Raw genomic sequence first — 25,464 nt, 5'->3', positions numbered from 1 at the left:
GGAAATCAAAAGGAGGGGCAATGTTTTTAAACATTGGAAGATGTTGCAGAACTGATTATAATGTACTTTCCTCCCCATCTTAATTTTAGATTAACAGAATTTTCAGAAGTTCCTCAACTTAAACATTGTTGCTCTATTAGATCCCCCTCTTTCAGGTTCTGGCTTGCAGATTAGCACCTGACATCATTAACATTTGTGTGCATCTAAAGCAGCGGTTGATCAGCTCTTGACTAGGTTATTGAACTATCACTACAAAAGGAAACACCTTTGACTGAATCTAGTTTGCAAGTGTTGGATGCCAGCAGAGCAGTTTCCATAATTTTAACGTAAAAGTCCAACAGTTTACCTCATTTGTCTGTCCTGCTCCTCAATAAAGAATATTACATTTACTTGCTTTAAGGCAGTAATGGCATTGGACCTAACTGCTGTGAAAATGATCCGAGCACATTCTTGCAGCATCTAGTTCTTGTACAACCATGACTAATATTTCTCGTACTCCGGATACGACAGTGGTACAAGGTTCCTTCCACAGTCACTGCAGTAAAAACAACGAAGATGTGCCAATGTCGACTGTGGTAAAAACACAGAAATGCTGGAGAAACTCAGCTGATCTTGCAGCATCCATAGGAGGCAAAGCTATATTACCGACCTTTCGGGTCTGGCCCTGCTTCAAGGTAGAATCAAAGAGAAACAGGTGTCTGAAATAAAGAGTGGGGAGAGAAAGGGGAACAATGGGAGGGGGAGGAGTCCAGATCAACAAAAGGTAAGAATTGATTTTGGCTCTGTGATAGACAAAAAGGAGAGAGAACACGAGCTAGAGGAGACAGGGGAACAAAGATGGTGGTGGGAGGAGGTGGTTAACGGACAACGGTTAATGATATCTAGTCTCAGCTCTGGATCAAAACCTTAGTCTTCTGATATTGCTTTGAGCTTGCCGCATTTTCAAATCTCCAAGTTTTCAAAGGCAAGAAAAATACTTTTGGATATATTAGTTGCCATATAAGTAATCAAAATAAAACTTTGAGGTACATGAAATTCTGCACATTTTGTTCAGATGCACGACTCAAAATACAAAGGAAGTGTGGTTTATAAATATAACCCATCGTAAATTCTCAGGTAAGCCCAAGTAGGGCCAGAGGGTACAACTTCAGAATAAAGAGACGCCCCTTTGGAACAGAGATGAGAAGAAATTTCTTCAGGGTGCTACCACGTACTCCTCTCCCCCCCCTCCACCCCGTGGAATCCAAGTCACCATATGCATCTGAAGCAGAGGTTGATCGGCTCTTGCCAGAGGTTATTGGAAGGGGGCAGAAAAATGGGGTTGAGAGGAAAAGTGGATCAGCTGTGATTTGAATGGGAGAACAGGCCAAATTCTGCTCCCTCGCCTTATGGATGGAGAATTTTAAACCCAGTAAAACCTACAAACGTGAAACTTATAAACAGGTTTTATTTCTCAAAAATTGCAGGCATTTTTGACAGATAAAAGGTGTACAATTTCTTAACCTGTGTTTATTAAAATATCTATTATTTATAGCTGCTGCAACAGACAACTATTTTATTTTGTAATACAGTTTAAAAGTAGTCATTTGTTAAACACAGTGCTTGGAATAGTCATTGCTCATGTAAGCATGTTATTTATTCAACCACAGTATCCATTCATTAGTCAGTTTAACAGAGAATGGATTAAAAAAATATTAGTGTTTGATTCATGAATGGATTAAGGCATTTTCTTCACACATTTTATCGAGTTAGCACCCTGGTGCCCTGCACACACCTCCAATAAACTGAGTTCAGTCCTGATCTTCAAAGTCAACTGTGTGGAAATATGCAAATCTCCCAGTGAAGTCTTGGCTCCGGTTTCAGCCCATAGGTTACAGAGAATTTTAATGAGGGAAATAGGTTATCTCCATGAGCCAGCAGGAACTGAAGGGGCCAAAGTAACCTCTTTCTGTGTTGGATAGAAAAAATAAAACTAACACCCCATGATTCTACATTTCCCTGTGAAGTTCTCACAGCCAATCATCAGATGTTCAAATTAAGTGCCACCCAACCCCAACGTGGAGTTTTGTCTGTGATTATTCACTCACCACTTCTGCCCCAATGTTCACGCATTCTGTGCATTCCTTCCATATCTCTTCACCATATCCTCCAAGAGTGCTGCTTGCTTCAGGTTTTGTTACAAGCTCAAAAGGGACTAGGATTGGCATCCTAATGCATGAGAGTTTGGAGTAACAAGTGTAGCCACACTGGGGCCAACCTGGATGCACTCTTGTGTTTGAGGGTGGGAGCCCTGCCTGGTCAACTGATGACCTGTAAAGAAACCGCTGGAAGAAGGGGTAAAAATAATTCACTGGGAAAAGGGAGGAGATGGATATGATGGTAAAGAGTAAAAACACAATGCTGGTGAAACTCAGCAGGTCAACGTAACATAGCCCTCCAGTATCTCCGCAACCTCACCATCAATCCCGCAGACAAGGGTGGTGCTGTTGTACACTGACCTCAACCTTGCTGAAGCCAGACGACAACTCTCAGATACCTCCTCTGATCTACCTCTCCCACAAGACCCCACCACAGCTCATCAAGCCACTGCCTTGACCCAGTGTGTAAAAGTAAATGACACAATTTTCTTGTTTATTTTCATTGTGTGATGACATTGTTTAATGGGTTTATTGTATTGTATATGTTGAATGTTTAGTGGGTGGGGAAGGGGGCGGGAAGGAGGGAGGGGAGAAAATGACACTGTGTATATTCAAGAGGGAAATGTTTATGTGTATTTTGGTCAATATGGTTCATACTGTGTAAAAAAAAAGCCACTGCCTCCACCACCATCTACAACCTCACCACCTCTGGTCATCTCTCTCCCAAAGGCCACCAACCTCATTAGGCCTTTTCATAATCAGCCTTCAAATGAAAAGCCTGCTCCGATGTCCCCTTTCAACCTGCAGGCAGCTGGTTCAGGAGACGTGACTACTGGTGCCATGACGTCATACATATGACCGACTTCTGCATGTCCCAGAACAGTTCCAGCTGCCTTGGAGAGGGTTTGGAGTCGGCGCCTTGGAGCCAGTTGGGAAGCACTCCTGAAGGCAAGTTTTCCCACACGAGGGTGGAGAATCTCCGCCTTTACATTCAGATTTTTTTGCTTTATTAAAGGGCCTATTGTCTCCCATCCACAAACTGCTCGTTTCTACCTTCTACCCAAGATACACAAACCTAACCATCCGGGGAGACCCATTGTTTCTGCTTACTCTTGGCCCAGTTTAATCTTAACCTGACTATCTTTCCTCCCCTGGCCCAATCCAGCGGTGGATTAACCATTTGGCTGAGTAGACTTCAGTAACAGGTGCTTGGAAAGCAGAAAAAAATGGTTTAATTGAGTGGACACATGAGTATTTTGGATGATATTTCAGTACTTTTGCATTTTTTTTCACTTTGTAGTGCACCTGTGAGATTGCGTTAACTGCCACGACAGTATTACGTCACGAGCTGGCGTTAACGTGCGCATACCCTGGTTAAAGACAGGGAGCGAAGCCTGTTGCAACATGAATGCCAGGATTATGAAATCTATAAAATTGTGGCAGTAAATAGAAACATTACATGATTAAGTCTAAATTTTACTGCTCCAAATGGCGAGAATAATCAGAAGTTGGTTGCGCCATTCTCCAAGCTCAGGTTTAAGACATTCTGCTTTAACTACAAACTGTTTTTGTGAAGAATGTGGTTGATTTCTTGACAATACCAGTCAGAACGTGATTACATGAAAGCACTTCTGGAAAGGGTTGTTGCGACCATTAAGTTTCTAGCTTATACATGTACTTTACACATAGGACAAGTTATTTAATGTCACTTTATTCTATTCAATGAAAGATGGGGTGGGGGTGCAAAGTAAAGGAAAGCCTAGAGGACCATGTGGTAGTTAATCTTCCACTGGTCTAATCTCTCCCCATCCGCAATATCTCACGTGCCCTCCTTCTCTTCAATGACTTCAGATTCCCCGAACTGGACTGCCTCTTCTTCACGGTGGATGTCCAATCCCTTTATACCTCCAAACCCCATACAGAAGGTCTTAAAGCACTTTGCTTCTTTCTGGACCAGAGACCTGACCAGTCACCCCCTATCACCACCCTCCTCCTCTGCCTGGCAGAACTTGTCTTCTTTAACTTGTCTCACTTCCTCCAAATCAAAGGAGCAGCCAGGGGCACCCGCCTGTCCATTTGTGGGCTTTTTGGAGCAATCCAATGCTGCAAGCCTATACAGGCTATAGTCATATTCTATCTTTTTCTTCATTGATGGGCAGACATACAATTTTGATTAAATGGAAAGATAACACTCCACCTGCACATGCAGAATGGCGAAGCGATATTATGCCTCGTTTAAATCTGGAAACATTTAGATATGCGGTCGTTGATTCAAATATTAAATGGGGGCTTGTTCATGAGGCATAACCTTAGAGTTGGTTGATTTGGAGTGTTGGCATTGTGTTGTCTCTATAAGGCTGCACCACTTGGATTTTCGAATGTAAATCCTCAACATTGCACAGGGGAAGGGGCTAAGAAATTATTTCTTTTCTTTTGTTATATTTTATTGATTGTGCTTTAGAATTTGTACCAATAATCACTATTGTAACTTTTTTTCCCCCTTGCCCTGTAGCACATTTCATAATTATATTGTTGAATTTTTTTAAAATCATAAAATATCATTAAAAATATTTTTAAAAGATTGATCATTACTGCCTTTAATTTGGCCAGCATTACAATTTAGATGATTGTTTAAAAATCAGAAAAAGCTGTAAGTATTCCATTTTCACATTTACATTAGGGGCAACACAGTTGGTGTAGTAGTTTGCGCAAAGCTTTTTACAGCGCCTGCAATCAGGACTGAGATTCGAATCCCACGCTGTCTGTAAGGAGGAAACGTACGAGGGGGTGTAGGTTAAAGGGGTATAAATTGGGCGGTATGGACTCGTGGGCCGAAACAGCCTGTTACATTGCTGTATTTAAATTTTGTCAAGGAGATCACAGGAATTTAGAAATTAACTGGTGAATCTCCCCAGTTAATGGTTGCAGAGACCAGCCATCCTTTCACTGACATCCCAGAGTTTCCTGGCCATTCCGTCGTCACGTGCATGAGGAAAGACCTTCCGAACCTTGCAGTCGACAAAGTACCTGCCACTGAACTTCTCGATCCCTTCTTGCACGGCACAGTAAATGATTGTCTGAGCCCCATCGGAAGGAGTTTTGGAGAACAGGAGAGCAATGGGGAATAGCAGGAATTTAAAGAAGACTGAAAAGTCACGAAAAATTTCAGTGTTGACAAAACCTGTGAAAGAGAAAGGTATTGAATCCAGATTTTCTGATGAAAAGTTTTTAAATTTCTCAACTGATCCATGTACAATAAAGCTGATTTTGCTGGAGAAACCGTGAGAACAATGCCGTTACATCACAAGCGACCAGGTTTTGAATCCAGCACTGTCTGTAAGAAGTTTGTACGCTTCGTGTCTTCGTGGGTTTCAACCGGGTGCTCTGGTTTTCGCTCCCCCCTCAAATCATAGGGAGGTTGTAGGTCAATTGGGTGGCACAGGTTTTTTTTTTAAAAAATGGCACCAATTTACAATGGAAAAGCAGAGAAATGTCTTCATTCACAGGGTCGTGAGTTTGTGGAACGTGGCTGCAGTGGAAGCGAGGTCATTAGGTGCATTTAAGACAAAAATAACAGGAATTTGATTAGTCAGGGCATTAAGGGTTACAGAGAGAAGGCTGGGGAGTGATTAAATGGCAGAGCGGACTTGACGGGTCGTTGGCTTACTTCATACTTTGCATGATCTTGTGGGCCGCAAGGGCCTGTTACCATGCTATATGTCTAAATTTTAAAAAATTAAAGATTTTAAATTTAAAAATGTAAGATACTAAATTCCACCCACATACAATTTAATATATAGTTTTTAATCTAAATTTTAGACATACTGCATGGTAACAGGCTATTTCGGCCCACGAGCTTGTGCCGCCCAATTACCGACAAACCCTGGTACGTTTCAAACAGTGGGAGGAAACCAGAGCTCCCGGGAAAACCCACGCAGACACGGGGAGAGCGTACAAGCTCCTTACAGACATGATGGGATTCAAACCCCGGTCCCAATCACTGGTGCTGCATCTCGTTGCGCTAACCGCTTCACTAACTGTGCTGCCATTTATAAATTGGATTTGTCATTAAGGACGGAGATGAGGACGGTGACTTTTCCAAAGGAATCTGTGTAATTCACTGCCAATTGAATCAGTAAGGTTTTCTAGGTTTTCACATTGTAAGGGAATTAAGGGATATGGGGAAAAGGTGGAGATGAGGTGAGCCCATCATCAAATCAGCCACAATTTCATTGACTGGCAGAGCAGGCTCGACTAGCCGAATGGCCTAACCCTTCTCCTATTTTCTGTTAGACAGTTGCTCAACATGGTCTATTTTCAGCATGTCCTGTTCCTATTTGCCGCTCATGGTCACCGTTGTTGTGCTGTAGTTTGAGGCTTTAGCCACTTGGTGACTCCATTGAGCAACTCCTCCAAAGCTTGCCTTTGGAGGGATGTCACACAGGACTGTACTCACTTGAGTTTAGAACAATGAGGGGAGCTTTTTTGGGGGAAAAAAAAACACACAACATAATGAAAGGAACAGATAAAATAGAAGGCAGAAAGTTAGTAGATGAGACGAGAGCTAGGGGACATAGCCTTAAGATTTGAGGGAGTTGATTGAGGACATATGAGGAGGGACTGCTGCTTCGATAGAGCAGTGAATCTGTAGCCACTTTCAGGTGCATTCTCCGCCAAGAATGCGCCTGCAGAAGTAGATTCAGACCTGTGGAATGGTTGTTCAGGTGGCAACGCTGAAAGCGCAGAGCTGGCGACCTGAAAGGAAGGGACATCTGCATGGGGGGGCACCTCGGAGCACACTCCGGCTTCTGCCCCTTCGGGATGTCAGGGCTGAGGCGGCTAGCGCAGGACGTCAGGGCAGGGGCAGCAGGGAGGGGGGTAGTGGGGGACTTCAGTGCTCCGGCGATTATCCCTCTCGGAGGAGGGTTGGAAAGTGCGTCTCCTGGTCTTTCAGGTGGCCTCCTGACAGCTGCATAATATGCAGCTTTACATCGGGGTATTTTGGCCACCTGAAAGTGCCTTGTGCAATTGGCTGCCCAATGAAGTAGTGGGTGAAGCCTCATTAACTGTATTTAAGAGGGACATCTTTTTTTTTTGAGTGGCAGGATTAAGGGTTATCGGGAAACAGGCAGGAAAGCTGAGGACTCAGCAGATCAACCGTTATTGAATCGTGGACCAGGGTTGACAGGCCAGATAATTCTTGCTCCACTATTGTTCTTGGACAGTGAAAAGGGAATGTATACTCAAACAGGACCCTCGCAATAGAGATTCTGCGCCAGTAAGGTTTAAGCAGGTTTAAACTGCTTTTCTCCCACAGTTCAAAACGTATCGGGGTTTGTAGGCAAGGGCTTGTGGGCTGAAACAGCCTGTTCCCGAGCAGTATGTCGAAAGTTTTTAAAATTTAAATTTAAAACAATAATATATTAAATTATATACTTGTGTGGAATTCTGTATCTTAAATTTTTAAATTTAAAATCAGGCCCTTGCAGCCCACAAGATCACACAAGGCCTGTCGAGTTCGTTCTGCCATTTAATCGTGAGCTGATCTTTATCACTCCCCCCCCCCCACTCCCCATAACCCTTGATGCCCTGACGAATCAAATACCTGTGAATTTCTGTCTTAAATACACCCATCGACCTCGTTGCCACCTGTGGTAACAAGTGCCATGAACTAAAAAAGCCTATGCTTAGCGTGCAAGATCAAGTCCATCCAATAAACTCCAAGGCAAGGACTTCTATCTACACATATGGGATTTTTTTAAAAAAAACCTTCATACATCTTAGGAAGAGCTTTCTGCCGGAATAACTAAATATGGTAATCCATGTACTACACAGATACAAGCTGTTTTGTGCATTATGTATTCATTGTGAACGAGTTAAGAGAGAATACTAGATAAAAGTATAAAAATCAATCAAAACTCAGATCTCCCTGCTGACCACAGCTTGTAATGAAGTTGGTTCTGACAGTAAACACCTGGACTCTATCGACAGTACCACAAATATATTCATCAAACAACACAAGTAATTCTGTAGAAAATCTAGGAGACTGAGAATGTTTTGTGGAAGAGATAATCTCTGCTTGAGTTTGCAGATAAATCAGTAAGAGCCCGGTATCCAGGACCTACAGGGATTGGTAGATGCCAGATAAGCAGTTGCTTGCTAACTCACTTTTACAGTATGTAACATTACATCAGCATTAGGAATAAACAGTTTAAAAGACAAAGTACAGTGCAAAATGTAATTTGGAAAAAAAAAATCAGTAATGTACTCCAGAATTATTTAAAGTTCACTTTAATCAGATTTTATATTTGGATCGTGGAGGAACACGTGGCCTCTGTCAGGAACATTGTGGGTTTCCGGAATGGTCACGTGACTGCCCTGACTCATTTGGAAGTCGTGTCATCTGCTAATCAAGGTTGGACTCTGGCCACCCATTAGTGTACACCTTACCACTGGCTCATTTAAATGATTCAGTGTCATCACTGGCCAGACGCCCAGCTCAGAATAGTACAAAATGTCATTGCTCACCACATCTCTCTCTTTGCCTCTTGGTCCAAGTCCCAGGCATCACTCCAAACCTGGGCACTACTGTGGACATCGCTGGAGGAGTCGTGGGTAAGGTGTGCACTACACTCAAGTTGAGTTGTAGTACTACTATAGATCAGTGCTTGCAGAGAGCCCCACCACTGTTGGTACAGGGAACTGGGAGCGTATTGGAAAGTCCTATGTGAAGCGTGAACATGTGCGGGAGAGTGTGGTATGGTAAGGAGCCACCGGTATCGGAGTCCCTTGAACCTGATATGCCTGCTTGCACTGTTATATTTTCTGTCTCGTACCATGTAGAAGATAGGTGGCCACTGGTATTTGAGTCCACCTGAGTGATATGAATGTCTAAACAGTTATTTAGTAGTAGAATAATTAAGTATTGTTTGATGTCTTCCCCTTTGTCTCCCATGTGTTCATTTAAGTTACCTTTGATTGTAACATTTGTGTCCAGACCCATCTCTCTGTGAACCCACTGAACCTGATACCTGATCTCATGTTTGGGAAGTAAATCCCGTAACTTAAAACATTTAAATTCGAACCCAGGTCACTGGTGCTGTAACAGCGCTGTGATAACCACCAGGCTAATCGTGCCGCCATCATAATTAACACCACCTCCCGCAGGTTTATAGATAAAGCACTAACATACTTCATAATACTAATAAACACAAAGATTCTTACAAAGCAGGGATAAGGAGACACTTTAAGAGAGTTACCCCATCAGCGAACGGCATCAACCAGCTCTTCATCCTGGACGATGCCATTTTATTCAAACACAACTCTGTAGAAACAGCTGCTACAAGCAAAGCACAGCCCAGGCCCTCCGCTGGCTGAATATTTGCTCCCATCTTCACCAAAGGTTTATGGGTGACTTCGGAGAACATTCACTTTTACAATTTTAAACTTTTATTTACATTTTTATTTATCCGCCTCATTTATTTTGCCGATTGCTTGAATTCCAGATAACAGGGGTTTTACTGTACTTTGAAAGTTAAACCAAAGGCAAAATCAAAAGGAGATGAAAATTATTTTTTTTCCCCCCTCGGTCTGATTTTCCTTGATTTGATTTAGGCTCTTTCAAACCTCTGAATTATTGATTTTATCTTGTGAAGACTGCCCAACATATCTGCCCAACAATATATACACGAGAGGAGTCACGTGATGGAGTAGTGGCCGGCAGGGGAATACCAGCCCTCTCCAGAGAAGAAGAAATAAAGTGAAGAAAATACAAAGTTCAAGAAATACAAAACATAACAAATAAAAGATAAAGTTGTAGAGAAAAGAAAGAAAATGGCTCCCAAGAAGGAAAAAGCAAAATCAAAGGGAAAAAAAGAGAAGACGCCAGAAGAGAAAGGAGAAGGCCTTACCTGCATGAAGAAACAGGGAGCCGTCGTGGAGAAGAGAGCCTGTTCTCCAAAGTTGGTGAAGAGCCCGCAGAGTCATCCCCCCCCACCCCCCCCCCCCGACCCCCCCCCGACCGTTGGACTGCAAAAATGGCTCTCTGAGACAAAAGTGCGCAGTGCGCTTACTAAGGAGAAGGAGAACACCGACGGGAGGGGTGCTCAGCTGAGGAGCAGGCAAACACAACTCGACCAGCTGAGGGATGCCCAACACCAGGGCTCTCAGCTGGAAGAAGAGGAAAGTGACAGGAAAAGGAGTGAAAGGAAAGAAGAGCAGCAGCAGGAGGCCCAACAGATGAGTAGCCCAGAAGACCAACAGCAAGAAGCCCAGCAAGAAGCCCAGCAAGAAGCCCAGCAAGAAGCCCAGCAAGAAGCCCAGCAAGAAGCCCAGCAAGAAGCCCAGCAAGAAGCCCAGCAAGAAGCCCAGCAAGAAGCCCAGCAAGAAGCCCAGCAAGAAGCCCAGCAAGAAGCCCAGCAAGAAGCCCAGCAAGAAGCCCAGCAAGAAGCCCAGCAAGAAGCCCAGCAAGAAGCCCAGCAAGAAGCCCAGCAAGAAGCCCAGCAAGAAGCCCAGCAAGAAGCCCAGCAAGAAGCCCAGCAAGAAGCCCAGCAAGAAGCCCAGCAAGAAGCCCAGCAAGAAGCCCAGCAAGAAGCCCAGCAAAGTGAGACAAGCAACTCATCAGGAAAGTCAGAAGAGACACAGATACAAGGAAGAGAAGAAGACACAAACACAGGTCCAGACACAGAAGAAGAGGAAGAAGACCAAGATCTGCACAGAGAATTAGAAGGTAAAACAGATGGACAGAATATAGATAAAAAAAATTTTCAAGAACAAATGAGAGCATTAAAAGAATGGTTGGGGAGGAGTCACGTGATGGAGTAGTGGCCGGACGGTGAACTCCAGCCCTCTCCAGAAAAGTCGGGAAAAACAAGAGAAAACACAAAGGCACAGAAATAAAAGTTACAGAAAAGTTAGTATAAAGGTGGAAAGAAGATGGCGACAAAAAAAGAAAAATCGAAAGCAACGGTAAGAAGAGAGGAAGAGAAGACAAAGGAGGAAAAAGGTGAAGGCCTTAACTGTCCGAAGAGGCCCGCTGCGGAGAGAGAAACCCGCTCCCTCAGGTCAGTAAATAATGGACTACAAAAATGGCTCGCAGAGCCGAGTAAAAGTGCGCAACCGCGCATGCGCGATACTTCGCGCATGCGCGACGCGAATGAAAAAAAACACACCGACGGGAGGGGGGACCAGCTGGGGAGTCGATCTCCACAGCCGGCAACGACAGCTGCAGAACACCTGCAGCAAGAAGAGACCACAGAAGACAATAGAAACAAGAAAGAAGAGGAGGAAAGGGCACCTAAGAAACAACAGATGGTCAACCCAGAGGAAGAAGAAGAGGAAGAGGAAGAGTACAGGGAAATAGAAGAAGAAAAGAAAGGCAAGGTAAAGGATATACTTGCTCTTATTAAAGGATACATGGAGTCATTTAAAGAATGGCAAACACAGGAATTTAAGGATTTAAGAAAAAGAATAAACAATACAGAAGAGAAAATAAATAAAATGGAGATGACCTTAACAGAAATGGGAAAAAAAATGGACAAGATGGAAGAGCGGGCAGTAGCAGCAGAAATGGAGGTAGAAGACTTAAAAAAGAAATTGGAGAAATCTAATAAAAAAACTAAAGAGACACAAGAACTACTAGCTCAAAAAATAGATACAATGGAAAACCATAACAGAAGAAATAACATAAAGATAGTGGGCCTTAAGGAAGATGAAGAAGGCAAGAATATGAGGGAGTTTATAAAAGAGTGGATCCCTAAGACCCTAGGATGTCCAGAACTACAGCAAGAATTGGAAATAGAAAGGGCACATAGAGTATTGGCCTCTAAACCACAACCACAACAAAAACCAAGATCTATTGTAGTAAAATTCCTAAGATATACTACAAGAGAAAAGGTACTGGAGAAGACAATGGAAAAAGTAAGAGAGGGCAACAAACCACTGGAGTATAAAGGGAAAAAAATCTTCATTTATCCAGATATAAGTTTTGAACTCCTAAAGAAGAGAAAAGAGTTCAATACAGCAAAGGCGATTTTATGGAAGAAAGGGTATAAATTTATACTAAAGCATCCAGCGGTATTGAAAATATTTATTCCAGGACAACAAAACAGACTATTCTCGGATCCAGAAGAAGCACGAAAATTTGCAGAACAATTACAAAAATAGACTGAGGGAGGAAGACGGGTAATGAGAGTTGAAATGATCACGATTGATATGTATGTGGGTAAAGACAAAAATAGACTGAGGGATGAAGACGGGTAATGAGAGTAAAAATGATCACGATTGATATGTATGCGGGTAAAGAGGTATAAGAGTGAATAGAGACAATGTGCATACGTGAATGTATCTGTACTTAGAGGAAAATATAGATAGTATAGACAAGAATTAATAAGGGAAGGTAATGGAATAGAGAGAATAAGGAGGGAATTAAAAGAGTGACCTTTGTGACATATGAAAAGTGAAATCTTTTCTGGGGGAGGCGGGGTGGGGGGAAATAGCGGTCACTGCAAAATCAGTTGACACTTGCGAGTGGATTCGCAAATCCAAATGGAGAGGGGAGATGTGGTTGTCCGACAAGGGATAAAGGACAACTCAGGAGGTGAAGGGGAGATTGGGGATAAATAAGATAGAAATAGGAGAATAAGGAAAATGTTGGATGTTGTAGGAATGTTGTCTTATAAAGAGTTGAAAATAAGAAAACAGAAATGGAAAAGGAGGAAAGGTAATGATGGAAAAACGGAAAGAGAAGATAAACAAAATATAAAAGGGCTACGCTGAACTATATGTCTTTAAATATAAATGGAATACATAACCAAATTAAAAGGAAGAAACTACCAAATTTAAATGAATAAATGTATTCCATTAGAAAAAATAACATATTGGTTAAGAAATAATATTGAAATATTTGAACAAGTATAGGAGCCTTACATTAAATACAATAGCGAAAACCTACCGGGGACAAACATTACCTAAGTGGATGGAAGGAGAAGGAAAGAAAAGAATGGACTCAGTAGAATTTCTGGTGTAATTTTGTTGAATGACAACATTGTCTGACTGGCTTAATGCAACCTAGATTGTATACCTAAAATGGATGAGAGGGCGGGGTGGGGGGGTGGTTTGGGAGGAAAGGGGGGGGGGGAGAAAAAGTCACTGTATATGTGTGAAAAAGAAATAGTGTATATCATGGCTAATGTGATTTATGGTGTGAAAAATAAAAAAAATGAAAAAAAAAGTATGGTTGACATTAGAATTTAGTGAAATGAAAAGAAAAATGAAAAGTACAGAAGAAAAAGTGAATAGAATGGAGCTGGTCATGACAGAAATGGGGAAAAGAGTAGAAAATGTGGAAGACCGAGAAATGGCTGTAGAAATAGAAGTAAATGAAGAAGAAAATTGGAAGAAAGTGACCAAAAAAATTAGAATCACAAGAGTTGTTATCTCAGAAAATTGATATGATGGAAAATTATAGTAGGCGAAACAATATAAAGATAGTGGGCCTAAAGGAAGATGAAGAAGGCACAGATATGAAGGAATGTATAAAAGAATGGATCCCAAAGGTCCTGGGAATGACAGAAATACAGGAAGGAATGGAAATAGAAAGGGCACACAGAACACTAGCTCAGAAACCACAGGCACATCAAAAACCAAGATCAGTTTTAGTAAAATGTTTGAGAAAAATGACAAGAGAAAATATACTGGAGCGGGCAAGGAATAAAATTAGAGAAGACAAAAAACCATTGGAATAAAAGGGTCAAAAAATTTTTTTTTACCCAGACATAAGTTTTGAACTGTTAAAGAAGAGGAAGGAGTTTAATACAGCAAAATCGATCCTATGGAAAAAAGGTTATAAATTTATGTTAAGATATCCAGCTGTGCTTAAAATATTTATCCCTGGGGAGCAAAACAGACTGTTCTCGGATCCGGAGGAAGCACGAGAATTTGCAGAATGCCTGCAGGACAGAAGGAGAGATGAAGAGATGTAACAAGAATGAAGAACAGCAATTAAATACATATAAAGATGTAAAAATAATGTATATGCAAGAACTAAAGAAGGGAAAGAGAAGGGAAGAAAGGAGGGTGAGCTTTGTTATATGTGGGGAAAAAAAAGCCTTTTCTGGGGGGGTGTTGGGTGGGAGAGAATAACCGTCACTGCGAAATCAGTTGACGCTTGCGAGCGCGTTCGCAATCCAAATGGAGAGGGGAGTTGTGGTTGCCCGACAAGGGATAAGGGGCAACTCAGAGAGTGGGGGGACGGGGAGGGGGGGGGGACATTTGGGTCTAAGGGAATATTGGATGTGGGAGTTGAAGTATTTTATGTTTTAAATTTGTTGTCATACATTGAGTTTAAAAAGGGAAAACAGAGATGAAAATGGGGAAAAGGGGGATGGTGGTGGCGAGGAAGCGGAAATAAGGTGTAAACAGGCCATGTGAATTATATGACTATAAATATTAATGGAATACATAACCAAATTAAACAAAATATGCCATTAAATTACCTGAAAAAAGAAAAAAATAGTCATAGCATTTGTGCAGGAAACGCATCTAACGGAAGTGGAACATAATAAATTAAGGAGAGACTGGGTAGGGCACGTAACGGCAGCATCATATAATTCAAAAGCTAGAGGTGTAGCTATATAAATTAATAAAAATGTACCAATCAAAATAGAGGAGTAAATAATAGATCTAGCAGGAGATATGTAATGATAAAGTGTCAGATATATTCAGAATTTTGGAATTTGGTCAATATATATGCACCTAATGAAGAGGATCAAAAGTTTATGCAAGATATTTTTTTGAAGATTGTAGATACGCAGGGGAATATTTTGATAGGAGGGGATTTTAACCTTAATTTGGATCCAATGTTGGATAAAACTGGACAAAAGACTCGCAAAAAGAATAAAGTGGCCAAATTTATGGTTAAATCAATGCAGGAAATGAAACTTTTGGATATATGGAGGAGGCAGCACCCAAGGGAGAAGGAATACTCATATTATTCGAGTAGGCATAAAACAATGCATACACAGTGTTCTAGAAAATCAAGTCACACTAGAAATGCCTTCAGTGCATCAGCCAATAATTCTTGCGTTACCTGAAACCTGGTCTAACAATTCAGAGACCAGAGTTCAAATCCCATCACAACATCTGTAGAATGTGAAAACACCTTCATGCGATGCAATTTACATCAGCAATGGCCACAAAAATACCAATTGGATCATCGCAAGAGCCCATCTGGTCCACCAATTCCTTTTGGGGAGCAAGTCCTTACCCAGTCTGGCCCATGGTGTTTGCAGATCCAACCACCTTGTGGTTGATTCCACAAGGACCCTGCAGGCCACTCGCATTCGGCAGCTTGCCACCACCCTCGCAAGGCGAATAAATGACAGGCAATAGATGCTGACTTGGAGCAGCGTCCAGACTATGGAAGTGTGACTGACTAATGAATTAGTGTGTCACCAATATTAACTCATTGCCTGGCCACGTTTCACTACAGCCAAGGCTAAGCCAGCAGATCATATGCCACTGGTCTCAGAAGAATGGTATAATATAGAGAAGTGACAGGTTCCCCAGGACTCTTAAGGTAATGAGACACGAGGAGAATTAATTTGAAAGGCAACAAGCAGGTGGTTGGGTTTCTGATGCATTCTAGAGAGCACCTTCAAAGGAGAGCCGATGGGATAACTGTCCTCCTTTTGACTACGATGTTCAATGAAATGAAGGAAGGGACTGATAACCATACAATTAGGAGCATGTAGATGCTAACATAGCTCACTCCCTCTGCGTCAGCACCTCTACATGAAGAAATGACAATGTCTGTTCCTTGCGTCCATCCCAGAGGGAAAGAGCAAAGGCAGAAGGGAAATTAAATCAGGAATAAACACACAAGCAGTGACCTGGAATGTAAGCCAGGTACAGTAAAATCCGTTATCCAGAATTCATGTAACTGGCAGCTTCAAGCAACCAGCAAATTAAAAAGAGGAAAATAAATGGTTAAAAAAAACTCAAGTTTAAAATTGGTGTGGCTCGCCATTAGTTCTCCATTCACACAACACGCAGTGTCAGGCAACCGGGAAATTCATTTATCCGGCACCTATGGAGGTTGGTAGGTGCCAGATATCCCAGGTTTTACTGTTTTACATTCCTCTAATTACTAATGTTTTGGACTCTCCTTCTACAAGGACATTCTGACACATGGTGAATCAGATGAGCAGAAAAGACTCCCAGCCCCACATCTAGTTTATTTTATTGTCCCCATTTCTGTTAGTCTGCCGTGCACTATCTCACTCTGACCGAAAAGCCACAATTGTAGCTATTTCAAGGAAAGGAGGTGTCATGTGAAAAATCTCATCTGTCACATGACCCTACCAACAAGTACCTAGTCAGACATCACAACCCTGCCCATCAAGGTTGGAATCTGCCCGCCCATTCAAGCATACCTGACCACTGGCCCCTTTAATCAGCTAGCGTTTACCTGGGCCGGGATCCTCCAGCTTACTGTACTATAAAGTCCGCCACGTGGAGAAGTCTCTCTATTTTGGGCCTGAGATGAACCCTGCTCCACTCCAGGTACCGAACTGTGGACAATGCTGGAGGAGCTGTTGATAAGGAGGTCGCTTTGTTGAGCACCTCGGCTCATCCGTTGCAACAGCGGCCATCTATTTCAATTTTCCATTCCATTCCTTTGCCAACATGTCTGTCCATGGCCTCATGTACGACCAGACTGAGACCACCCGTGAATTGGAGAAACAACACCTCATCTTCTGATTGTGCACCCTTCAACCAGATGGCATGAACATCGACTTCTCTGGCTTCCGTTTACCCCCTCCCTCCCCCATAGTCTCTCCATTCCCTGTCTCCTTTTGCACGGACGGACGTGATCAATTCTACCTGGTCCCTGATCACATCCAATGAACACCTTTTGTGGGTCTGGATCCCTCCCCCACTGTTTGAATTCTGAGACTTTCTGATATCTCCTGCTTCTGTCCTTTCTGATTTTTTTCCTTGAAGGCCTCAGGCCCGAAACATTGGCGATAATATGCTGAAAAGACCGGCTGACTTCCTCCAGCACTTGGGTGTGTTTAGGACATGATTTGCATATGGGACCAACAGAAATAAAACAGGATCCATGCACTGCCCCATAAAAGAGGAGAATTACCAGAGGAGGAGGATTTCAGACATCTGAACCCCCGCCAAGGTTAGCGCAATGCTGTCACAGCACCAGCGATCGGGACCAGGGCTCGAATCCCACTCTGTGACGATTTTCTCCCCAGTGTCTACATGGGTTTCCTCCGGGGGGGGGGGGGGGGGGGTCAGGTTTCCTCCCACCCTTTAATTAAAAAAAAAACAAACTGGGCCACATAGGTTGATTGGGTGTAACTGGGCTCGTGAGCCCAAAGGGCCATTACTGTCATCTTTGTCTAAATTTGAAATTGAACTTTTTAAAAAAAATTAAGTTTCTCAATTCACGTTGAAGATTTGAATAATTTCCTGCTCACCTGGATGAACAGAGTAGCTTGTGACATTTGTTCCCTCCAAGCGATTGGCAAGTTCTCTGGCAAAAAGTATGTTGCAGAGCTTGCTGATACTATAATTCCATATCGCACTGATCGAGTTTTCACCAGGTGCATTTAAGTGGTTGAAATCTACTTTGCCCAAACAATATGCCACAGAAGAGACAACAACAATGCGACTGGGAGCACACTGCTTCAGCCGGTCCAACAGCAGGTTGGTTAAAAGAAAGTGCCCCAAGTGGTTCACACCCCAGGCCAGGTTGAATCCATCAGCGGTCTGGCCATTTGATCCGGTGCCTGCAAGTAAAAACATTACCATTACTCCTCAATTTTGTATGGAGGGTGGACCATGAGACGGAACACTGGGCCACTCTGTACAGAGATTGATAGACCGCGAGATGAAACACTGGGCCACTCTGTACAGAGAGTAATTGCCCATGAGATGGAACACTGGGTCACTCTATACCGAGAGTGATGGATGGACCGTGAGATGGAACACTGAGCCACTCTGTACAGAGAGTGATGGCCCGTGAGACAGAACACTGGGCCATTCCATACTGAGAGTGATGGACCATGAGACGGAACACTGGGCCACTCAGTACAGAGAGTGATGGCCCGTGAATGGAACACTGGGCCGCTCCGTACCGAGAGTGATGGACCGTGAGACGGAACACTGGGCCGCTCCATACCGAGAGTGTTGGACCGTGAGACGGAACACTGGGCCACTCCATACCAAGAGTGACGGACCGTGAGATGAAACTAGTCCACACTGTAATGTGGGGTGACGGACTGAGGGGCAGAACACTGCGTGATGGGCAGCCAGCAGTTCGCAGAACCACTAACAAGTTGCAGTGCACATGTCCGCATGGTCCCTGACAAAGTTGGACGGTAATGGAGTGCCCAGCGAGTCGGTTCAGAAAACCCAACATATCACAACTCCCAGCCCACTACCCACTGCTGGTCTAAAAATAAAAATGATAGAAATCAGAATTAAAATACATCGGGGAGCTTCCACTGAGAAAGAAACTGAGAGAATGTTTCAGGCTGATGACTTTTCAACAGTTCAGATGTTGCCTGCCTAGTGAGCAATCCCAGCATTTAAAAAAAATGTTATTCACTGCACAGTAGAAGCCAATTCCGATCATTTAAATCCATGCCACCCAAATTCACCTTCAACCCTGTACGTTTTGAAGGGTGGGAGGAAACCTACACAGACACAAGGAGAATATACAATTTAGACAGCGCCGTATTGGAACCCTGGCCGCTGGCCCTGTCATAGTGTGTCACTAATAGCTACACTAACCATCCCAAATTTTAATTTTGTGAATTGTAGTTTCTCATCCAACTGACCATCCCAAATTTTAATTTTGTGAATTGTAGTTTCTCATCCAACTGAATGACTTAAGAGAATTTGATTAGTTATTTTACATACGTCTTTGATCGACTTCATTTCGTGGCTCTTAGTGTTCACCTTGCAGAATTTTTGATCAAGTGTGGCAAAGATGCTGGCCTGTGCAAATGTATTGGATGCATGGGGCAGAGGCTGACCAGCTTATCCACATCTACTAGAGCACAGGCATGGATAATGGGGAGCTTCACTTTCTTCCCCCGCCCGAAGCTTCTGCCCTTCCTTTCGCAGAATGTTTGTAAGATGTCTTCAATGAATGAGCTGAAATTTCTGTGGATTACTTTTGGGGAAGGTGATGAATGTAGATACAAACTTTTAGGCGGTGTAATTGTAAAGACATGACAAAGGTCAGGCTCGAACTGATCATTTTGATCGGGTCACAATGGAAACAGGCCCCTCGGCTCAACAAGACCATTACCCAACCCCCCCCCCCCCCCATCTCCTTTCCTCCAGCTGTCTTTCTTTCTCCTTTTCCCTCTCTCTACATTCAGAGCCAAACGCTCCCCTCGCTGATCAATTCTCACCTTTCCTCTCCTGACCTCCTATCCATACCCAATTAACACCTGTTGTCTTTTGGTCCTCCTGCTCATTCTTTCCCCCACCCCATCCAATACTCTTAAAGGGACCACACAAAATAAAAATTTGTTTACAGTTCCAAGAAGCCAGAAGAAAAGCTGCAGTGTGAAGAAGCCAAAATGGAAAAGTGTCATGAGCAAACAGCTTCTCTCAAAGAATTGTTTGATCGTGAGTTGAGCCAGCAAGGCAGACTGACAATGCTTGGCAGAAGGTTGGAGTCAGTGACCAGCGAAGAAATGGCTTCAACTACCAAGCAGGAAGAAGACTCCGTTAAGTCACGGCAGACCTCATTCACTGACTTAGAGGTCAGTGGAACTGGAACAGGTGAATGCACGTTGCAAAATCCCACTGGTGCTGTACCGAGCGAAATGCTGAAGATAGAGATTCAATCAGCAGTATCTGAATGTTCAGATATGAATCCTGATGAAAGTATTTCCAAAGTTATGAGTGTAGGAAGATCTTCAAAGGCATCTAGAGCAAGTCCAGTTTCATGTGCGTGGTAAGGTGCAAGCAGACTAGGCTGTTATCTGTGCACAATGTCAGTGGTTCAAGAAAAAACAAGCTTTCGAAGATATGGAAGCTGAAATGAAGATTCAGCAATAAGAACAAAAAAAATTATAAAAGAGAGAAAAGACTAGAGATTGAGGAATAACATGCTATGAAGATGGCCAGAGTAAAAACATTAGCTCAGGCTTCTGCAAGATCCAACACTCAAAGAGAAATACAGCAGGAGTGTGTGTGTGTGTGTGTGTGTGTGTGTGTGTGTGTGTGTGTGTGTGTGTGTGTGTGTGTGTGTGTGTGTGTGTGTGTGTGTGTGTGTGTGTGTGTGTGTGTGTGTGAGTGAGAAATGTATGGTGTGTGTGTGAGTGAGAAATGTATGGTGTGTGTGTGAGTGAGAAATGTATGGTGTGTGTGTGAGTGAGAAATGTATGGTGTGTGTGTGAGTGAGAAATGTATGGTGTGTGTGTGAGTGAGAAATGTATGGTGTGTGTGTGAGTGAGAAATGTATGGTGTGTGTGTGAGTGAGAAATGTATGGTGTGTGTGTGAGTGAGAAATGTATGGTGTGTGTGAGTGAGAAATGTATGGTGTGTGTGTGAGTGAGAAATGTATGGTGTGTGTGAGTGAGAAATGTATGGTGTGTGTGAGTGAGAAATGTATGGTGTGTGTGAGTGAGAAATGTATGGTGTGTGTGAGAAATGTATGGTGTGTGTGAGAAATGTATGGTGTTTGTATATATATATATATATATAATATATATATATATATAAAATCTTCAAAAAAGATAAAATGAGTTCCTCGTCTGCTTTGATATTACAACAGATGACATCATGGTAACTATGGTAATGCTACAAAAACAATCAATCCTTAAAGGGAAAGTCATAAAACAACCGTAAATCATAAACACAAGGTTTTAATCTCTATAGGCTCTGCAAGTCTGAGCTGCTCATTTTACAACAAAGAACAACAAAGAGAATGAAATAAACATCTCTACAAACTAATATTACTGAGAAGCCATGAGAGAGAGTGGGAAGTTCTTAGCGTTAAGCGCTAGTTACTTGCCTGCATTATTAATGAGCAAATGCAACCGGGGCTCCGATTTCAGGAAGGTCTCTGCAAAAGTCCTCACTGATTTGAGACATGCAAGATTGAGGTGCATGAAGATCACCTGGTTACTGTTGCTTCTCTGTAAATGTAAACATACATTAGTGTTAAATCATCCTGAACATTACAGTGCTTGGGCTGACTGGGGAAAAAAAAACCTTCTTCAAGCATCTATGCAGCTAGCACAAATCAAAATGTCATGGTTCACATGCTCAATGGACTTAAAAAACACATTTTAGAAGCGGAAGAGTTTTAAGTAAAGCATAGAGGTTTTCAACCCTTTTCTTTCCACTCACATGCCACCTTCATTAATCCTTATGCTATGGGGGCTCTGTGATTAGTAAGAGATTGCTCAAGGTGAAATGTGAGTGAGAAGGGAAGATTGAGAACAACTACTGGACCCAATCGTGACTGAAATATTTTGCTTGAGAAAAATGTTCACTGGCCTATTTCCTTTGGAGTTATGTAACCGTGCACAGAACCAATTAGGTACCATTAAAACTGTGGTTTTCAATCACAGAGAACCTATGGCATAGGGATTACTTAAAGTGGTATGTGAGTGTAAAGAAGAAGTTTGAAAACCACTGGTATAATGGATAAGAAGCACCGAGAAGGATATGGGCCAAACGCAGAGAAAGTGGGACCAGCTCGGTCGCCATGACTAAAGAAGCAGTTTCTGGGCTGTTGAACGTGCGGTGAAACACAAACTTCTGCATTCGCTGCAAATGAAGTAAAAATAGAAATTCTGGTATACCATGAAGAAGGACTCAGGCCCCAACATCAGTTATGTTTCTTTACTTCCAAAGGATGCTGCAAGACCCACTGAGTTCCCTTTTATTACTCTTATTGTTCAGCCTCGTTAATTCTGTTCACTTCCACACCTCTACTCTTCTTCAGACAATATCAACCATTGGGTTATTGTTCCATGGACACTGCAGCCCTCAATACCCACATCCAACCTTCTTCACCTCCTGGAGCAGTCTCTGTCAGATTAACTGAGAAAATCATCAAGACCATTTATCATTTGACAAAAGCCGAGTCAGTGCCCAATTATTCTTCTCTGGCCATGGGCCAAACTACAGCTAATTTTATGGGTTTTGTTTTGCATCTTTGCAGGATTTGATATCCTCCTTTTCTCTGCTGAGCATGGTTTGGATAAGAGGGAGCAGAGCCAATCCTTTGGTATCACTGCCAGGCAGGCAGTCACTTCCTCCTGGACATAAAGGAGAACCTGTAGATCATTAAAGCCAGAGAGTTCCACAAAGTCAAACACTGCCCACAGCAAAAGTGCACAAAAGTTTGCCGGCAGCAGCCAAGGGAACTTCGAGACATTGGCAGATTACTCTGCATCACCCTGCTCACTCAGATCATTATTATTAAAAAACTTCGTTAATGCTAATTTCTGTGCACTGTCCAAGAATTGCCTGCAACCAGTGAGATTGGACTGTGGCCCAAAGAACTTTTCCAATCTTAAATATACATTACACACACCTGCACTTAGTGTAAGAGGGTAGGTAAAGTAATAAGTTAAAGTTTAAATCTGTTTTCTTGTTCAAATACAATTAAAAACTATTTTTGTTGAAGTAACCCTGTCTTGTGGTGCATATCTATCATTGCTAGTCTTTGGGGACCTCTGGACTTAGCAACAAAGGACTCACAGGGGGTGCTGAAGATCGGCTCATGGGAAGCAGGTCATGGGCACCAGGATTCAAGAGGGCGCTTGGCTAAGAAGGGCTCCCAAGGTTCTCGGGTGCTGAAAGCTCCCTGATCATATCAGAGAGTTGGATCTGGAGTCCCATGCCAATAGATTGAATAGGTTAGAAATGGCTGGAGTTCAAAGGATTAAGTGCAAATGCTGCTTACCACAACATTAGAGCACAGAAACAGGGGTCTCCTGAACTTTTTTTGATGGGGGTCTCGCCTCAATGCCTAGCAACCAACTCTCCCTCCCTCTTCATCCACATTTACTCGAGCTATCCGCCTCATAATTTTGAATACCTCGATCATTCACCGTTCCAGGGAATTACGTGCTCACCTGTTTACCATTTCCCTGCAACTCCTTTCTTTACTAGCGATTTGGGATTTCTCCCTGCAGAGAGATACAACTCTAATTTTCTACTAAATAAAACTGCAGCCGCGAAGGTCGGTCGGGCCATTACCTTCCTGATGTCGAAGACCGCCGGCTCGGCTCGCTCCTTGCTCCTGCAAGCCAAGATGACCCGGGCTCCCCGTCGAGCCAGGTCGAGCGCCGTCACCTTCCCGAGCCCCGTGTTCCCACCTAACACAGAAAGGGCAAACGGAACAGGAGTGAGCTGAAGGGGAGAGGGAAAGTGACCCCCCCACCCCCCGCCTGTGTCCCCCCCCACCCCCCGCCTGTGTCCCCCCCCCACCCCCCGCCTGTGTCCCCCCCCCACCCCCCGCCTGTGTCCCCCCCGCCACCCCCCGCCTGTGTCCCCCCCCACCCCCCGCCTGTGTCCCCCCCCACCCCCCGCCTGTGTCCCCCCCCCACCCCCCGCCTGTGTCCCCCCCCCACCCCCCGCCTGTGTCCCCCCCCCCACCCCCCGCCTGTGTCCCCCCCCCACCCCCCGCCTGTGTCCCCCCCGCCTGTGTCCCCCCCCGCCTGTGTCCCCCCCCACCTCCCACCTGTTCCCCGCCACCCCCCCCCCCCACCCGAGGACCCAGTCGTACCTGTAACAATCGCCGTCTTGCCTTTCAGCGAAGTGTCGCTCCGACACGAGGTCCCTTTCAGGAGACTGTAGTAGGTTACAATGTAAACGGCGACTGCCAGTGCTGAGCCGACCATCCATGTGACCATGGCGACTGGAACGAGAGGCTCCTCGCTGAGAGAAGCCCGAGTGGGTACCGCCGCCGCCGCGCTCGCAACTCGCTCCACTGAGCGGAGATTCTCCCCCAACAAAGCGCCGCCTCGTCCCTCTGGGCTCCGGCCAAAGGGAACAACTGCCCTCTTCCGGACCGCATTTGGAATTTTGCCTCCGAAACTTTTCCCTCCCCTCCTCTCAACGTCGGTCCATTGTTTCTTCTCAGCTTTTGCCGCCTTATCTTTCATTTTCCCTTCCTTCTGTTTTTTGGGGGGGGGGGGAAATCTAATTTGCAACATCTCTACTGCCTTCAAAGTCCATTTTAATCACTCTGGGGAGGTTTCGTGTTTTTATAGACCTGATCTGCACCTGGTGCTAGCTCAGCAGTGAATGGTAAGAGATTTCTAAGCTTAAAAGGGGTTACTACTTTTCGTCCCGAGTGGTTCCCAACCTTTTTCTTTCCACTCACATACCATTTTAAGTCTTCCCAATGACATAAGTGCTCTGTGATTAATAAGGGATTCCTTAAGGAGGTAGGTGGGTGGAAAGAAAAAGGTTGAAAACCACTGTTTCAATCGTACCTCATTTTTAATACTATGAACCATACTGACGAAAATACACACAAACATTTTCCTCTTGAATATACACAGTGTCATTTTCTCCCCCCCCCCCCCCCTCGTTATGTGCACAGTTTCAGAACTCCAAAGGAAATAGGCCAATGACAATTTTTTGCAAGCAAAATATTTCAGTAACAATTGGGTCTAGAGCAGTGATTCTCAACCTTCCCTTCCTACTCACCTACCACCTTAAGCACTTACTAATCACAGAATACTTATGGCATAGGGAATTCTTAAAGTGGTGAGTGGAAAGTAAAAGGTTTTGAACCACTGCGTGACTAAGAGATGCAAAGTCTCGGCGGGGGGGGGGGGGGGGGGGGGGGGGCGAAAGAAGAGTGCATAAACTTAGCAAGGTTTCTGGTTTCATGGCGTCCCGTTGTTAACTTTTCTCCATGCCACACTCACTTTCCCTGGCTACCCCTGGGCAATGCCTTGTCCCACATGTAAAGGATTTATGTCAATCTAATTTAAAGCTAAACTATATTTCTTTGATAAAAATTTATTTGTAAAGTAAATTACAGATTTAAAATGTATCTGTATTCTTAGCTGTGGGTTGGTACTGGGTCACACACAGGTCACAGCATATTTATAGAGAACCATTGTTTTCTGAGAAGTGTTCATTCTGGGACAGAGCTAATGATTTCAAGTGGGTCTTAATTAAGGGCTGCTGAGGAAGCCATCTGTTTTTAATCAGAGCCACTTAAGCTTCTTGAACCGAGAGGTCAGAGGCTGTTATGAATATGGAATGGTTCTGAAAACAGAATTTTGGTAGATATAAAACTGATGGTCATGTGGTT

The 25,464-nt window shown here is 43.6% G+C and overlaps 1 protein-coding gene across 1 annotated transcript; it reads right to left on the bottom strand.

Annotated features, from left to right (window-relative positions):
- Window positions 1–1,429: 1,429 nt before the first annotated feature.
- Window positions 1,430–24,279, bottom strand: LOC138749834 (dehydrogenase/reductase SDR family member 13-like). The gene is made up of 5 exons (XM_069911761.1): window positions 23,920–24,279; window positions 23,391–23,509; window positions 21,190–21,313; window positions 17,630–17,941; window positions 1,430–5,319 (listed from the first exon to the last, which is right to left on the bottom strand). Exons 1-5 carry the CDS (start codon window positions 24,044–24,046, stop codon window positions 5,054–5,056), a joined length of 948 nt encoding a protein of 315 aa, XP_069767862.1. The 5' UTR covers window positions 24,047–24,279; the 3' UTR covers window positions 1,430–5,053.
- Window positions 24,280–25,464: the final 1,185 nt, after the last annotated feature.

Source organism: Narcine bancroftii, chromosome 14 (genome assembly GCF_036971445.1).
Source record: "Narcine bancroftii isolate sNarBan1 chromosome 14, sNarBan1.hap1, whole genome shotgun sequence".
NCBI classification, from domain to species: domain Eukaryota; kingdom Metazoa; phylum Chordata; class Chondrichthyes; order Torpediniformes; family Narcinidae; genus Narcine; species Narcine bancroftii.
This window is presented reverse-complemented; position numbering and strand designations above follow the sequence as displayed.

Excerpts from the sequence above, each read along its gene's own strand:
- LOC138749834 (XM_069911761.1), bottom strand. The coding sequence starts at position 24,046 with ATGGTCACATGGATGGTCGGCTCAGCACTGGCAGTCGCCGTTTACATT. Across the intron at positions 21,314-23,390 it reads CGGTCTTCGACATCAGGAAG|AGAAGCAACAGTAACCAGGT; the intron begins GTAATGGCCCGA and ends TTACATTTACAG. Across the intron at positions 5,320-17,629 it reads AAGCTACTCTGTTCATCCAG|GTTTTGTCAACACTGAAATT; the intron begins GTGAGCAGGAAA and ends TCTCTTTCACAG.